Genomic DNA, 17,540 nt, shown 5'->3' on the forward strand with positions numbered 1-17,540 from the left:
CTTGTATTTACTACTGTAAATACAAGTTGCACCTGATTTCTGTCCCCAAAATTTTATCAAGTTTATTTCAGAATGTAAGAAAGCTAAAGAGATGCCTGTGAGGGTAGAGTTCTTCATTTTCCCATTTTCCTCAGGTACATTAAAATGAAAAGTTCATATAAGGCCTGTTGAGGTTTTCCCTTGTTCAAACCTTTTTGAAGGCAAAATAATGAGAACTCTACTAAAGCCTTCTCTCTACTTAAAATAAATAAATAAAGCACAATAAATAAAATAAATAAATAAACAAACAAGCAAGCAAACAACCACACATCTTTGTCCTTTGTTTCTGTGACCACAAAATGACAATTATTTAATTATGAAAGATAGGCCAATTTATGGTCACTCAGGAAAAAAGTTGTGTTCTGTCACAACACCAGGTAACTTTATCTTACCTTAAAGGAATAAAATCCATTTCTGATTGCTGGAGAAGCGTCTCATCTGAAAACCTCCGGCCTTGTGTTGAATACGTCAGCAGGGGAAGACAGGGAGAGAATTGACTGTCCTGAATATCTTTTAAAAATAACAACAACACAGCAATCAAAGTTTGCAAGGTAATCCCTATTTAACTGCCCTGCCAACTAACACAGCCTTCAAACTCAAAAACGTGCTAACTGCAGTCAAAATGATGTAACCCCATCGTTTACTCTACTGAAGCATATTCCCTTATGTTTAAGGGAAAAAATTTAATTTAGCTTTTTTTTTTTTTGTATCAAACTCAAAGGTTTCCTCTCACCAATCTCAAAATGCTACATGACACTGACATCTCTAACTTACCTCCTTATCTTAAATTTCCTTTTGTGCACATCCCTATCCTTTTTCACTCATTAGCCAGCATCTCCCCTAGTGATTTCCTTGCAGCCTGTACGCAGGACGGGCTTCTACCCAGACAACCATTTATTCCTTTAAAAGCGGAGAAGCTCCAGTAATGTCTTCTCCAGTTGCCATTTTTTCATAATTTCTGTTTACAGCAAAGGCCATGTATATATTTTTCTTTCTTTAGGGTTTAAAGACACAAGTAATAGTAAAATTTAGTTATCACAATTATACTAGCACCACTGTCTACTGCCATAGCAGTAAGTTTTAGGTTCTATCACATATTTCTTTGTTGTTTGAGGTACTTGGCATTTCCAACCTTTTTAACTCACTGCTTACAAAAACAAAAGGAAATGTTTTATAACACAAGAATACAAATAACTGTAAGCTTGCATTTGATAAATGTAAATGACAGCATACACGTTTTGATAGAAACAAAACGATTACTTCCAATTCAATGATAAGTAAACAGATTTTTTTTTAAGCAAAAAAGCAATTTGTCATCAACAGTCTGACTTTCAGAATCAGAGTTCACATTGACTTTAATTACGTTCATTAGTTTCCAACCATCGCAGACCAGCTATACTCTGGATCACTTACAGAAGCATAATCACATCAGATAAGATGACCATTACACAAAAAGAATAAAACTTTAACATTGCATCAGCTTTATCCCAAGGCTTTCCACAGCCTGTATTATATCACCTGATGAGTGGTATCTGACCAGAAGATGACCTTTGAGTCATTTTTAATTTAATACTTACAATTAATGTTTTTTAGTTACTTTAGAACATTACAAAATAAGAGCATAACCAAAGGAGTAGAAATAATTTTATATCACACAGCAAAGCTGGATCAAAATATGGATGCCCCCTACTCCCACCCCACCAGCAGCCATAATAATAACAATAATGATAACAATAATAATTGCTGGTTTCAGAAATTCCCTTTTATCTCAGCAGCTGTCTCAACCACATGGCAAGCCTAACGTCTCCTAGAAGAAGCCAAATTTGTACCTTAGCATCAGTTGTACAGATGGTACAAACATGCTACAGCAACTTTAGTGCGCAGTCTTTGTTTTTCTAGCACCCAGTACCTCTTCAAAGCTAAACTCTCCTCTACTTGATTAAATAAATGCATTGCACTAGTCACCATTCCACTGTACTTTCATCTTAATTGTTTGCAATACCAAACAGGAATGAAAAGATAAGCTGCCTGCTTTTTTGGACGTTTATAGGAACAGGAGCATATGTATCCTAAAGGTGGGGGCATGGTATGACTTGCTACTTCTGAGCAACTGGACAAGAGAAAGCATTTGGAAGAGGCTCCAACGCAGACTGGTAAGCACCTGTGCCAAACAGGATGAAAAAATGTTTTACACTTCCATGCCCATTATAAAAGTAGGCAGAACAGCAAAAGGGAGAAAACAACATTGTCAACATCAGCATAGGGGGAGCAAGACCCAACTAAGGACCAAGGCCAAGGATGTCTTTTTACTACAAATAGTGCCTCAGGGCTTCAACCAAGACTGTGGCCAAATGTACTGGGCTGTTTTGTATTTACGTGGTTTTAATCACAATTTGAATCATGACTTAAAATCACGGAACAGGAGACTGATTCATTTCACTGTAATCTCTAACATTATTTACAACTTACTTTTAAGAAAACAAAGAGGTTTGTTTCCAGTGGCTGATCCTGGTTTAGAACCAAATACATTCTGCACATTAGATTTCTTATTCCCAATCACTAATTGGAAACAGACAATATTTACAATGTATTTAATCAACCATTTATTATGTTTAGTATATATTTATTCAAATAATTGTTTTTAATTTTTATTATACTTGAAAATACTGAGACAGTAGACTGACCACAGATATCTTGCATACCGAATTGTATTAAAAATGCAAAACCATTTATTTTAAGAAACATTAAGCAAGTTGGAATCCAAACTACCTTAGCTGTATTAGATGCATTTTTTCCTCCCAAATCTTGTTTTGCATTTAAAATATTAGTGAACAAAGGAAATAGTAGCTGTAGTTATTGAATTAGACTTGTCATCTCCCATCATGATGCACTTCATGTTCTCAGAGCTGGCATCTTATTTTTAGTCACACAATAGAAGAGGAAAATAAGCTTTTCTCAATTTTCAGCTTAACTTCTTCACTTTGAATGAAAATGTATTTTCAAGCTAAACTGAAAATCAGAAGTGATTAAAGAAAAAGCTCCCTGCACAATAAAGCCTGGGTGTGCTGCCTTTGTAAATGAAGAGACAAAAAAGACTATGAGGGAGGGAACCAAGAAATAATTGAAAAAAAGCTGTCAAATGCTGTCAAAAATAGATCCTGCCAAACAACTTTTAATGCATCTACACACGTATTGATAAAATAAATGTGCATATAGACATACACACACACACCATTAAGTCACAATATTTGGCTGATAAATCAATGCTCTGAAGATATATTGTATCAACACAAATTTAAGTACCACTCAATATTTGTGCTGAGAAATTCAACCTCGCACTCTAACTGATGAAAAATTATTTACCATTCTCCAAGCAGAGTTATAAACAGGAAATCCTCCCTACACGGGTACGCATCCAGTCAGTCCCTTCAATGGCCGTTCTCGTCCCGGTCCTATCCCAAACCCTGGCCCCCAGAAATCCCTACCTGTTTAGAGTAGAGGCACAAAGATGAGGCAGATCTTTGCCGAGCAATAAATATCTCGCAGCAGAGACCACCACTACAGGGCGGCCTGGTCACCTGGCATCGCAGCATGGCAAATGATATCACAAAATCACAGAATTGTAGGGGTTGGAAGGGACCTCAAGAGATCATCGAGTCCAACCCCCCCGCCAAAGCAGTTCCCTAGAGCAGGCTGCCCAGGTAGGCATCCAGACGTGCCTTGAATATCTCCAGAGAAGGAGACCCCACAACCCCCCTGGGCAGCCTGTCCCAGTGCTCCGTCACCCTCACCGGGAAGAAGTTCTTTTGCGGGTTGGTGCGGAACTTCCTGGGCTCCATTTTGTGGCCACTGCCCCTTGTCCTGTCCCCACAAACCACTGAAAAGAGGTTGGCCAAATCCCTCTGTCTCCCACATTTCAGGTATTTGTAAACATTGATAAGATCCCCCTCTCAGTCTTCTCTTCTCAAGGCTGAACAGACCCAGGTCTCCCAGCCTTTCTTCATAGGGAAGATGCTCCAGGCCCCGTATCATCTTTGTGGCCCTCTGCTGGGCTCTTTCCAGGAGATCCCTGTCTTTTTTGTACCGGAGAGCCCAGAAATACAGATAGATAGATAATAGATACAGATCTTTATACAGATAGATAGATAGAGATCTTTTTATAGAAATAGATCTTCGTATGACCAAAGTCCAGCCATACGTTTTGGGGGACAAAGCACCCTGGCAAATCTAAGAGAGTCGAGGGCTACCTTAGAGGATGACTTGGGGTCATGATCAACAAGCCAGGACAGGAGCCCAGCACATTACTGAACCCAGAATGGCAAGCCTGTTTTCTAGATATACAAGGAGAAAAATTGTTGCTAAGTAGTAACAAGGACTGCTCTTGCCTACCTTTTGCTGAAGCTATTGTTGAAATAGCATTTGCAGGTCCTGATAACCGTAACTCAGAAGATACCCCTAAGATAAGAAGATATCACGGGAGGATCAGAGAAAACAGCCAAGTGATCGGAGAAGCACGCCTCACCACAAAAGGCTGTCAGACCTAGATCTCGTTAGTGTAATAAAAGAGAAGACTACCGGTGACTCAATCACATTTGTATGTACGCATGCAAGACCAGAAATCTGGTAGTTAAGAGGATTTCAGTTCATATATATATATAAAACAACAATCCAACATAAAACACTGAAGCTATGCAAACCCAGATGATAAGATACTCCGGAGTGCATCGACAAGATCCAACATCGCTGGCATTCTAGAAGATGTACAAAGCAGTTTAAATAGATCATTAATAGCTTCAACATCTATTTTTTGCTTCAATTCTCTCTTCTCTCCTTCCTCAGCCTCTTATACATCATCCTGAACAAGAGCCTCCGAGTTCTCCACCTCCACCCAAAGCAATGAAGCCAAATCTCAGCAAGGTACAGCCCCAGTCTCCCCACCCCAGCCCAGGGATGCATTTCCCCCTCCTCTTTTTGCACAGGCACCAGAACTTCACTCAGAGGAAGGGTGCTGGTGCTCAGTGCCTGGAGGCAGAACACGAACCTCAAAGCCATGCAGGGTGAGAAGAAGGGGAAGAGAAAAGAGTGAGAAGGAGCAGTTGCGATTCAGCACAGTCGCATCCTCGGTGGAAACCCTCTCCTCCAGCTTGCCCCCTGCAGCAACCTGCAGAAACACCCCTATGGAGTTCAATAAATGATTTAACTGGGGCTACAAAACTAAAAATATTTTATACAATATAACTCCATCCATGTCAAATGTTCTTTCCCTTCCAGCTCTTTTCTTTTTCTTTAAGCCTTTTCTAATCTTTTAGCGCACGAACTCTATTTTTTTCAGTAACTTATTCTAGAGGGAGAAGGATCATTGCTATCATATTTTGGTCGCTTACAATGATCTAGGGGCTCATTACACTCCGGCATAACCTAGGTTTTGCAGGCAGAGAAGCAGGTGCTCGATGCTTAAAGCAGCAAGTGACGTCAGTACAACACACTTCGAGGATCTTGTGTCAAAACAGTAATTCTTCCTGCTGTCGCTCTGAAGGTCAAAAGCTTCCTCACAGTTGAATTCACTGAACAAGCAAAGCTGGGCATGCTACATTATCTTACAGCCTGCTGACAATTCTGAATGCCAGAGTCAAACTGCCATTTGTGGAAGATAAAAAAGGAAGGCAAAACAAAAACAAAACCTTCTTGGCTTTGTCAATCTGTTCCACAATGTAGCAGGAGCAGTTTCAATGCAACTGTCATTGTGATTTTTCTTTCCACCACCAAAAGGTGATTCAAACACCTTCTGAAGAGAGAAAGGAATAAATTAGTATTATCGCTTACGTTGCTCCCTTCCCTCTCAGATCTGGAAATTTAAGCATATATAAGGAAATGCTGTGGTTACTGGCACACACTCTAGAAAGCAGTAAATAAGATGCCAGAAGTATAGGGAATTCTTAGATCTTTAAGTATCATGTTAGAAAGCCTTACGCTTTCTATTTCATCTTGCATTTAAAAAAACAAACTTTGACAAATAACAGGAAATTTTTCATGATAAAAAGGTTTCTAGTTCTGCAAACTAATGTGGACAAAAAGCTATACAACATACTAAATACACTAATCCCACACCAAGGATGTAGTCAAAGATAAAGCATACCTAACCTATCGTGTCCTTCCACTTTCTAATATCTGACTTAAACCTGAATTTCCCACATGGCAAAACAAAAAAAGGGTGTTATTCAGTATTACCTAACTTTACCCAGACACTTTATGTGTACATTGCAGTGAGATGTTACCTGTAGACCCAAACATGAGAAAGCAAGGAGTGTTTTTTGCTTCATAAAGGAGAACATTTATTCCAAAACATCTCAAAAGTCACTCCAAATCCACAGCAGCCAGCAACTAATTCAGCCATACCAGCTTTTCTGCCTGTGCTGTTATGCCAGAACAGGACCTCATTTCATCTTGCTAACATGATGCTTATAGAAAGAAGAAAAGCTTAGAGCAAAATGGTTTAGCATTCAGTATAGACCAAAAGCAATATAATAACTATGTCTTGGCAAAAGTCTAAGTCCAAGACTTACAATAAGCTACCTGAAGTTTCTAAGAAGGAAAAAGATGTGCTGGTCATTACTTCCATCCTTTTGTATCACACACAGGATTTTAGAAGTTCCTTCAACAGATGTACTACTTCTACCAAAGCTAACTTTGTCCCAGATTTTGCATTTGCAGGTAGATGTCATCTTCTGTCCTGGTTTTCTTCACAGAAATCTATGTATATTCACCACTGAATTCAAAAAACCATAGGAGCCACAAATGTTTATCAGGCTATTCCCAAGGCACTTTCAACTCCATCCCCTTGAGCCAGTTGTTCAACTTCAGAACAAACAACCACAAAGAGCAACATGCACACAAGCAGGTACTGGAAAAGCAAATTGCAAGCTGAACTTGCCGTTAACTGGAAGCAACAGAGGCCTATTTTTAAAATATCACAAGCAATCATGCTATTTGCCTATAATTATCTTGTTTGTTTATGAAAAGAACAAAAAAGATGGTGTAGTGAAACCAGCCTTAGAAGCCGCTTTATTCAGCAATTTCAGCTACATCCTGGAAAAGTGAGTCACAAATATAATAACATAACAGGTGGGTAACACTTGATTTTGCAGAGTGATCCTCTAAGGGATATCAGTACAAAAAGAAACATTTCAAGCTTAGTAACAGCATTGTTAAGAAATGCGTTTCCAAGAAGCGTATGCAAGGATATGCATAAAAGAAGTCCAGGTGGGTGCCATGGAAGTAAAGAAAAAAAGAAAAATAAGTGCTATCAGCATGCAAGAAGTTAACATATTGTAACTTACTGTTACATCATCTAGACCCACAAAGGTTTGCGCAGGGAAAATTAACAGCATAATATTTGATTGGAAATGAGACAAAGCTAACGCTGAAAGTCAGAAGTTAGACTTACACCACATGATCAAATGTGATGTAAGAACCAGCATTTAAGAGCAGAACTCTACACCTAAATGCAACAAGAGCATTGCAACCGATGGACAACAACCATGGGTGGGGGACTGCTGAACAGTGGCTGAACACTGTAACTGGGATGAGTAAGGAAACAGAAATGCAATAAATGAAAATAATGCAATAATTAAGTAAGGTAAGCAAGGAAACCATTCTAGCCTGGGTAACGAAACCAAGTATTGATAACAGTCTTGGCTAGTTGTGTCTTCCATAGACAGCACAGAAAAGGAAAATAAACCACTTACACAATATTAAAGGTTGGACTAGATGATCTTAGAGGTCTTTTCCAACCTGAATGCTTCGATGATTCTATATGGGTACGGTTAACTATACACTACCTAGCTCTACCTTTACTTTTTGGTTTTATTAAGTGTGCATATGCAAAAAAAAGGAGAAGATAGAATAGTTCCAAGTGGAAAGGACCTACAAAGATCGAGTCCAACTGTCAGACTTCTTCGGGGCTGACCTAAAAATTAAAATGTATCATTGAGTCATTTGGTTAACACTGTTAAACACAGACAGGCATGGGCAACCACTACGTCACTGGGACACCTGTTCCAGCATCTAACTACCCTCTCAGTTAAGATGTTTTACCAAATGTTCAGTCTGACCCTCTCCTGGTGCAGCTCTGTGCCATTCCCATGCGTTCTGTCAATATATACCAGTGAGAAAAGATGAGCACCTCCCTAATTCCCTTCCTCAGGGAGTTGCAGAGAACAAAGAGGTCACCCCTCAACCTCCTTTACTCCAGGCTTAACAAACCCAGTGTCCTCAGCCTCTCCCCACAGGACATGCCTCCCAGGCCTTTCACTAGCTTTGCTGCCCTCCTCTGGACACTTTCAAGGACCTTAACATCCTTTTTATGTCGTGGAGCCCCGAGCTGCACGCAACGTTCAAGGCGAGGCTGCATCAACACTGAGCACAGCAAGAGAATCACCTCTTTTGACTGCCTGGCTATGTCGTGTTTGATGCACCCCAACACGTGCTCTAGGCTGCCAGGCACCCTGCTGGACGTGCTGAGCCCACTGCCACCAGCGCCCCCAGATCCCTTTCTGCAGAGCTGCTCTCCAGCCACTGGTCTCCCAATCTGTACTTATGTTCAGCATTACTCCACCTCAAGCACAGAATTGAACTGTTCTTGTTAAATTTCATGCCATGGTTGATGGCCCAAGGTATAATATACTTTATAAATTAATTGCCATAGCTCAAAGTCAAAGTTTAAAAAAAAAAAAGAGCAAATACAAGCAAATAAAAGCAATAAAGAAAAATGGATCCAATCAAGGTTGGCTCCACTTCCAAGAGAAATTAGTTTCTCTTGTTGGGGGACAGATGCGTTTGCTATTATTAATGGGGATCATTTGAAAAAAAAAGTCTTTGTTTCCACCATTTTGAGGATAATTATAAATTACTTCAATAAATCAGTAGTATAGTAGTATCACTTGCATCTTAAGATGCAGAGAATAATGTTGTGTTACTAACAGAAGTTTTCTGTTTCAAAGATGTACTGCTGCCAGTGAACTACAAAACATACAACCGGAATGGATCAGAATATTCTGACTCCACATGGATGAAAATCAATGTAAAACGGAATGAATAAAGGCAAAAATTAAATTTTGGAACCTCTCAAATCAATCTAACTAAACTGTGGCAATTAGATGTGAAGGGAAGCAACAGAAACGCTTATCTTTTCTAAAACAGAGGCATTAAAACTGGAAAATATTTCTGACAGCAATATAAATTGTACCTAAAGGCATGCGTTAGCAATTAGGACCACTAACAGAATATTAAACACTATAAATTATGGTCTATTGCTACAAAAATATCATTTATCTAAACACTCAATGCAGAAAGAAAATAAGTAAATGAACCACCCCGTGGTGGTGGAACTAGATGGCCTTTAAGGTCCCTTCCAACCCAAACTATTCTATGATTCCATGAATAAATCTGCGTCTAGGCTGGTGCAAGTTCCAGGCATGGAAACAATACAACCATGTCATCAGATTAGATTAGAAAAAATAGAGAAGCAGAAAACCTGGATACTTTATGTCAAAAATAAAGATGACTGCCAAATAATAGATGCACGGTCCCACTAGCATTACCAAAAGTAATCCATCAGTCACTCAGGATACCTCATGTGAGAGCTCATGGTGTATTAGCAGAGCTAAAGATGCGTTGTGAAAAATGGAGTTATAACAAATGGGTCTGTCCTACAGGAATACAGCCAGAAGAATGCTGTACTTGAATGCAGCAAAAACTACTTCAAATACAGGACGAATCAGCAGTTAATGATTCTCTCACTTAGGATGCTAGAAACAGCTGCATGCATATTCTTTCCCAGTATCCAGCTTGGTGGGGATAACTGAACTCCATGTGTCCTTCATTTACGTATCAAGGATGAAATATATGCAGTGTCCAGCCACATCATGCATTAGCTAATCAGAACTATACGGTCTGGAAGATTGCTACACCAGCACTAGTATGGCTGGAAAACAAACTTATTGATGAACTACAACAAATAGAACAAGAAGCTGAAGTATGAGGAAACACCAAGCCAAAAAGCCTCAAATTATGTCAGAAAACCGACAGCTGTTATAATCAGTTGATGCAAAAACTAAGTATTTACCATCAGTGTATTATTCTGGATGGTCACAGACATCAGCTTTAACACCCTTCAGGTTTTTTGTATTTGAAACTGCATTCTTAATGACAATGCTTGTAATAAAGCAATAAACTGCACGCAGCTTTCATATCTTCGCTATGATTAACAATACTGAGGAGAACATACCACCTGAAAAAGCACTGCAAGGCCCAAATGACCAATTTAATACAGATAGTGATTCTTTCCCTTAATGTGTTACATCCCAATACAGGTATTGTCTGACGACAGAAATTTAAGGACTTGTAACAAAAACCTTTATGTTGATATGAATGAAGTAAGAATTTGGTTGTGAACACATATGCAAGCACCAGAACAGAAGGCTATTTAGCAGAAGACCCTGTGCCCTGAAAACAGGAGGATAACAAGGTTGCAGCATTTCATATACACGGTGCCTTCTCCTGTTAGCCCAAGAGGACAGCAGGATACAGCAAAGCACCACCCCATAACCAGAACTTGATAGTTTTGATAGCTGGCCTGTAACACTGAGGTTAGTGCATCCTAGCTAGACCACCAGGTGGAAAAAAAAAAAGTTGGTGGTTCTGAGTGCAACAGTGCGAGTGGGTGGACATCAGCTGACTCAGACACTTTGAAAATTACCATCACCTTCCCCTTCTAGGTAGTCTTTGTTATACTAACTTCCTACGTGAGCAAATCCCTTTATCTGGATAGTTTGGGTTGCAGTAGTACAGTACTTCTAGCTAAAATTCCTCAGTTTTTCTTCTTATCTGCAAATGAATACAAATACCAATTAATTAAAGAGCAGCAGCATTTATACAGTACCTCTATAAAGGGCCACTGAAAACTTTTTAAAACTGTATTTGGAGATTGCTTTGTAACAAAATAAGCAGAGAAAAGTGGAAGCAGTACACAGTAGCTTGAATATATGAGACAGGGGTACAAATATGTGCACACCAAAGTTTTTGATGCTATCAATTACATCTAGTTTACTGTTTTGAAGTTAACAAAGATTTATGACTAAAACTAACACAGATTTTAAAGAGAATATCTGATCACCTAAAAAGAACCCCCAAAATTTCTAACTTGAATACAGCTTACTGTTAATTCTCCAGGAAAACAAGACTACAGTTTTACCTGAGAACAAAGATAATCAGTTCACCTATTAAAAGAGCCAGGGAAGGCACACAAGCTCTCTATCTCATTTTGAAGACGGGCTTTGACAAAAAAATTACACAGAACATATTTTGTGAACACCAGTTCTCACAAGAAGTCAAATCCAAGCTGAGGACTGCTTTGAAAGGAAAAGTAAAATCCTAATCATTTAGCAGATTAAAGATGCCGTGTTGAACATACCCAGCAGTAAGCCACGTGATGTATCTCCAGGATACTGCCTTCTGGATGTTTCTGCTGAAGACAACACTCCTTCCTCCAGCGTAGGGAACTCTGTCAGGTCATTTCTATCACAAGTCAGGCCAAGCTTCGTCTCTGAGGCAGCAGTTAATCGGCTGGCATCCACTTCTGGTGGAAGCTGATACCACGACTCAATTTCCTAAGAACAAGTGGGGAGATTAAACCGTGCATCAAGAAAATTCTAAGACATTTTAACCAAGAAATTAAAGCCTAGGTTTTGAAATAGTGAAGCTACTGCTTCTAGATTGTATTTTCTATACAAATACTCAGTTGTCATTGTTAAAGAATCATGATGCACTAATGAACTGCCGAAGTCCACTGTCAGTTCTCACCATGGTCTGAGTTCTCAGCATTCACTACCTGTTCACCAGCCTTCCATCACTTCTCAGAAACTGAGCTCCATCTCCAAATCCTACAAATATAGAAGACTTTTTTCCAAACCAGAATGAAATCTCTCACTTAGAAATGACAACCCCAATGAAGACAAATGCTTCTGCAGGATGCTGGGCCAATACAGTACCTGACACTGTATAGTAAATGTGGTTTGCATTCTGCAACTGGGGATTAACAAGCAGAGCACTAACCAATTCAACTTTGAAAAGATTCTAGTTATAAAAGTTCTGAGTTCACACAGATAGTGCCTGAGAGTTCTAGCCAACCCTTCGTTTTGTTTTTTAACAGAAAAAGACATACAGTTCATGCGCAACTGGAAAGGTGTATCGTCAATTCAAGTAATTCATTAAAGAATTTGCTTTGGGATTACTGGGGAAGTAATTAAATGGGTAATTTTTAATTATAGAAAAGGTACAGACCCGTCTGGTGTAAAGACTTAAGAATATCAATCACTTAAGGCAAACCATTATCATGAGCATATATAACATAATTACATATACATTAATATAAGTAAGAAAGTGTCCTGGTAAATTGGCAGAAGTACACAGAGCACACAGAGTCATTAAGGTTGGAAAAGCCCTCCGAGCTCATCTGGTCCAACCACCCCCTTACCACCACTGTCACCCACTGAACCATGCCTCCAAGCATCACGTCCAACCTCTCCTTGAACACCCCCAAGGGACGGTGACTCCACCACCTCCCTGTCACCCCATCCCTACACCTGGCCGCTCTTTCTGAGAAGAAATGTCTCCTCATTTCCCACCTGAACCTCCCCTGGCACAGCTTGAGGCCATTCCCACTGGTCCTATCACTAGTTACCTGCAAGAAGAGGCCGACCCCCAGCTCCCCACATCTCCCTTTCAGGCAGTTGCAGAGAGCAATGAGGTCTGCCCTGAGCCTCCCCTTCCCCAGCCCAAACACCCCCAGTTCCCTCAGCCGCTCCTCACAGGACTTGTGTCCCAGGCCCTTCACCAGCTTCGTAGCCCTTCTCTGGACACCCTCCAGCACCTCGATGTCCTTCGTGTAGTGAGGGGCCCAAAACTGAACACAGCACTCAAGGTGCAGCCTCACCAGAGCTGAGTACTGGGCTATGATCCTCCCTGCTCTTGCTGGCTACACTATTCCTGATGCAAGCCAGGATGCTGTTGGCCTTCTTGGCACAAAAATTTGGGCCTTTCTGCATTGGCCGGGAATCGAACCCGGGCCTCCCGCGTGGCAGGCGAGAATTCTACCACTGAACCACCAATGCCAGATACAGTGTGCTTTCCTGTTACAAACCGACCACCTTGCTAAAACTCAGTTGTGACTGAAGTAGCATCCTTGCATAATAGTTGCAGGTTCTTCTGCCTTTTGAAACACTGCTAAGGTATTACAAGCTGCTTTTCACATCAGGATTTTACTACATGAGCTATCATCTTTGCTCAAGATTCTTTATAGTCCATTTAAAAACTCTGAGTTGATGAGAAGCTTTGTTTCCAAAAAAACGTGATCTTATGCAGTTCTTGGAGTACTGAAATATTTAGCAGCGTATCCATTAGATAGAACTACTGCATCACAATGCGAGTACAATTTTCCTTAATCAAATCAAGAACGTCATTAAAACTAGGGACTAGAAGTAGTCACACTTTACGTGAACTGAAGCATGGCTCTCTAACAGGCAAATCCAGTATTTTGAGGCAGACTGATCTGACAACTTAGAAGGAGTAGCAGGATCAGGATTATAGTGAATTGCAAACTGGATACACATCACTGCTGTGATGCAGAAAACATTATACTGGAAAATCTGTGTAAGTTAATAACCAGAAAACAGAGGTCACCCCCCTCTCCTCAGCACAGGTATGTTCTCAGCTGAACTACTGGTGACTCGGTTTTGAACACTGTATGTAAAAAAGGTTTGTAACACCTGGATCACGGCTAGACAACTTGACAGATTTTACAACAGTCCTGTAGTTCTGCAGTTCCAACATACAGAAATACCGAACTTCACGGGGGGTAGGCCTGAATTATACAGGTAAAGCCCTTTGTGTTATTTTAAGTCACATAATTAACCTTCAACCGTGACAAAAAAAAAAAAAGGCACAAGGCAAGTACCTGATTAATGGCAGTTCTCTGACATATCGCTTCTCCTAGGGAGATGCCGCTGGTAGCCGACGCCTGGGTCTCACTGCTGCTCTGGCTTAGCGATTCCTCCTTCCAACGACGATGCGGTGGAGTTGTTGCAATAGGCTAAAAAAAAAAAAAAAAACACATGCGTTTTCTAAGCAGAAAATTTCTGGGTATTTCATCATGCATACATATCTAAGTAAACAGACAATTAAATATACAAAATAGCCAGGACATCCCTAATGCTGGAAGTTAGGCATCCACCCCAGTGTATTTGGCCAGCAAACAAAATTCCATGCAGAGTCCCAACAGAGTTTAATTTTCTGCAAGTTAGCCACTCATTTTTGAGGGCCAGAGACTTACTTCTCATTCCCATCCTACATACATGCAGCTCTGAGTAAATCACAAAACACTAAACTCACTGTCTAGATCAAAATCATTCTGACATTTGTCCTGTCTGTTTTATTAACAGCAGACTTCTTTTTATAGTCCTTTTTTTTTATTTTTATATTATTTTTGTTAAAAACAGAAGGCTTTTAATTTATATCAGTGTTATCAACTCAATTTAAGTTTTTTTAACTCAATTTTTAAAGGCAATTTATGTAAATATCTTAAAGCAACTACAAGATGATCTCTACATTACAATTTAGCACTACCTGACTTTGAGGACATGAACTGAAGTTAAATTGGACTTCTGCCTAGAAGAGCAGCTGTGACATTTTTCCCTCGAGGTAGCAGAGGAATCTATTCTGCAGTCAGAAACAAATTTCTCTCCCAGAGCATCCCATGCCTGCCATCCCAGCGACTCTAACAGCCTTCCTCGGCCAGGTCCAAGCACAGTTGTATACAAGTGTGAAAACAGACATGTTCAGAACTCCCGGATTCAGCCAAAACAAAAGTGTTCCAAGGAAAGCAGATATTAGCTTAAAAATAAATAAATAAATAAAATCTGGAGACTGGCACTGGTGAATATCGGGTTCAGTTATTAATGCAGCGATTTGACGTGAAGTCCCAACCAGAAGGGCTTGTAGCTCTCCTACCCCTTTAATACACCTCCCTGCCCTCATACGCTTCCTCACGCCAACTCCGGTTCCAATTTAACTTACTAATAACAAATATTTAAAAATTTTTTAAAGCTCAGCCATACTTGGAGGTGTATTTAGTGAAGAACGCTGCAGCCAGAGCGAGCTGGGCAGGAGGGTGATGAGGGCCCATCACCCCGGCAGGGGATGAAGGGCTGAAGTAGGCAGGGACACACTGAAAAAAGGACAGGGCTGCTGAGAAGCAGAGGATTTCCTGGAAGCTCTCCCTCTACACACCTAACTGGAATACTGTTGGATCTAAACCTTCAGCTACAAAGCCCTTCGGCGACTTTTTCTTTCATGATATGTTTCTGATAAAGTGGTCTAACATTCATTTGCCAATTTCCACTCAGTAGCACAGATCTACATTTGACCGAGTACCTTCTGCAGCCTGAAAAGCAAGCCAGAGTTTTCACAGAATATGAATGTCTTTAAGGGAAGAGATCAGACGCAAACGTAGCAAAAAAAAAGTCCAGGGCACAGACCTGCTTCACTGCAAAAGAAATACCGACAATTCAGTATTTAAGACTGCTTTCTTTAGACAGGGATAATACTGACTAAATTAGCTAAATTTACACCTGAATTCTGTTTAATTCTTCTTACGCACAAAAAGCCGGCAAGGAAATGAATAAAAGCTTTTAAAACTTCTTTTTTTTTTTTATGTGACTGCTAGGACTTAAAAAAGGTGAGACGACTTTTTACTACAGAATCTCAGCTGAAGATGATTTCTCACGCAAAGCATACCAACACTTTTGGTCCATCCACAAAAAATAAACCAGGCTGGGTTGTCACCTACAGGCGTTTGGGCCTTCCCTCTAAATCCCAATTACCAGGCATCCAAACTTCCAGGGAACGGCACATTTCCACCCCTACCAAGTCTGGGAAGGCACAGAGCTGAACCACTCCTGCCTCTAAAGCGCTTGCTCCGGGGACCTTTTAATTTTTTTAATTAATTTTTTTTTTTCCTTTAAAATACACTGCTTGCTCAAACGCACACGTTTAAACTAAAGAACATCTCTGGGGCAACACTTCTGCATCTTTTCCATACGTAGCTACACAGACCTCAACTCCATGCAGCAATCTCACAATTTTTAGCTTTTGGAAGGAGAACAGTTGCCAAAATTCGGCACCATTCTTCCACGCAGCAGCACCACCGAACCAAAAACATGCAGCTTTCCTTTGCCCTGAGCAGCCGCGGGCGTGCAGCGTGGCACTGACAGCTCACAGCCACGTGGAGCACCCCTTGCTTCTGGGTAGGTCAGCACCCCAAAATTACCTGGAACAGCAAGAAAATTTTTGTCTGCGTTTAAAACAAGCTTTAGCACTCAACAGAGAGATGTTGATTCTTGTTGATGAGGACTTGCTTTCCACGTCACTGCACCTTTAATGAAGATTTAAGTGAAAAAAGAAGCTTCTCTTGAAAGCGTCGCTGCAATGCTGATGAAGCTCCCCACTCTCAGAGACAACAGCTCTAAAATTAGAGATGACAGGAGCTCCGTGATCCACACGGATGGAACCAAGCCTCAGCCCGGCAGAAACCACTAGGTGAAGCAGTGGTCATAGTCTTTTGTGCAGCCTTACCCACGCCGAGCAGGGCACCCCTTTTAGCCCCGAGGAGCTTGCCCTGCTGTCCTGGGGACACAGGCAGGGAGGAGCAGCTCTCCTACACTTCTCCAAATTAATTCCCTGCACACAAAAAAAAGGCTTTGCCTGGGCTTTGTGTCAAGACTAAAGGTAATAATTGTAGCCTGTATGCATATATTCAATCGCTGTTGCATTCCCCTAGTTTTTATTGTTCGCTCTACACAAGTCATTAAGAGAAGTGGCACTGAAGTGTACGTGACAACAGCTCCAAATGCTAAATATCCCAGGAGCTATTTGGTAAATTAATTAAGGCCTGTTATTGAAAATTTGATTCTACATCCTCAACAAAGGGCGACTTTATTAATCTAGCTGGAAATTAACAGCGTTAGGTAGGGGCCCCATACTGCGCTTAGAAAACTAATTCCCCCCAAAATAGGTACTGATTTTATTTAGCTATGCTCCGCGTGGCTAATTGAGTGAGGGCTCCAGAGGACAGCAGAATGCACGAGCAATGACAGCATTCGAGATGCACACAACGAACAAAAGACCAAACGACTGAACTGTGCCTGTTATTCTTCATGCTCCTCTTTAAAGTAACCTTCTTTAGCCTATGGTGAGCAAACCCTCTCCAAATCCTTTCATTGTTTGTATACCTGCCAGCCACTTACATTAAAATCCTTTCTCTGTGCTCCAGCAGTTGCACTGCAGACTTCCCACAAATATGCCACAGGAACCACTTCACACGAGGAGAATCCTTCACCTCCCGAAGCCCACTGATTAACTTGCTTACAAAGATTTAAAAAAAAAAAAAA

The 17,540-nt window shown here is 40.6% G+C and overlaps 1 protein-coding gene and 1 non-coding gene across 3 annotated transcripts in view; both read right to left on the reverse strand.

Annotated features, from left to right (window-relative positions):
* The window catches only part of ALMS1 (ALMS1 centrosome and basal body associated protein), a 72,582-nt gene that overhangs the window by 46,569 nt on the left and 8,473 nt on the right, over window positions 1-17,540 (reverse strand). For both annotated transcript variants that reach the window (XM_040554485.1, XM_040554484.1), the window contains exons 2-4: window positions 14,051-14,185; window positions 11,510-11,705; window positions 432-549 (exon numbers count right to left, since the gene is read on the reverse strand). In XM_040554485.1, coding sequence (XP_040410419.1) covers window positions 432-549; window positions 11,510-11,705; window positions 14,051-14,185 — 449 coding nt within the window. The remainder of the gene's footprint in view (window positions 1-431; window positions 550-11,509; window positions 11,706-14,050; window positions 14,186-17,540) is intronic.
* Window positions 13,138-13,208, reverse strand: TRNAG-GCC. Its single transcript has one exon. It is a non-coding gene; the product is annotated as a tRNA-Gly (tRNA).

This window comes from Cygnus olor, chromosome 4, assembly GCF_009769625.2.
Source record: "Cygnus olor isolate bCygOlo1 chromosome 4, bCygOlo1.pri.v2, whole genome shotgun sequence".
NCBI lineage: Eukaryota > Metazoa > Chordata > Aves > Anseriformes > Anatidae > Cygnus > Cygnus olor.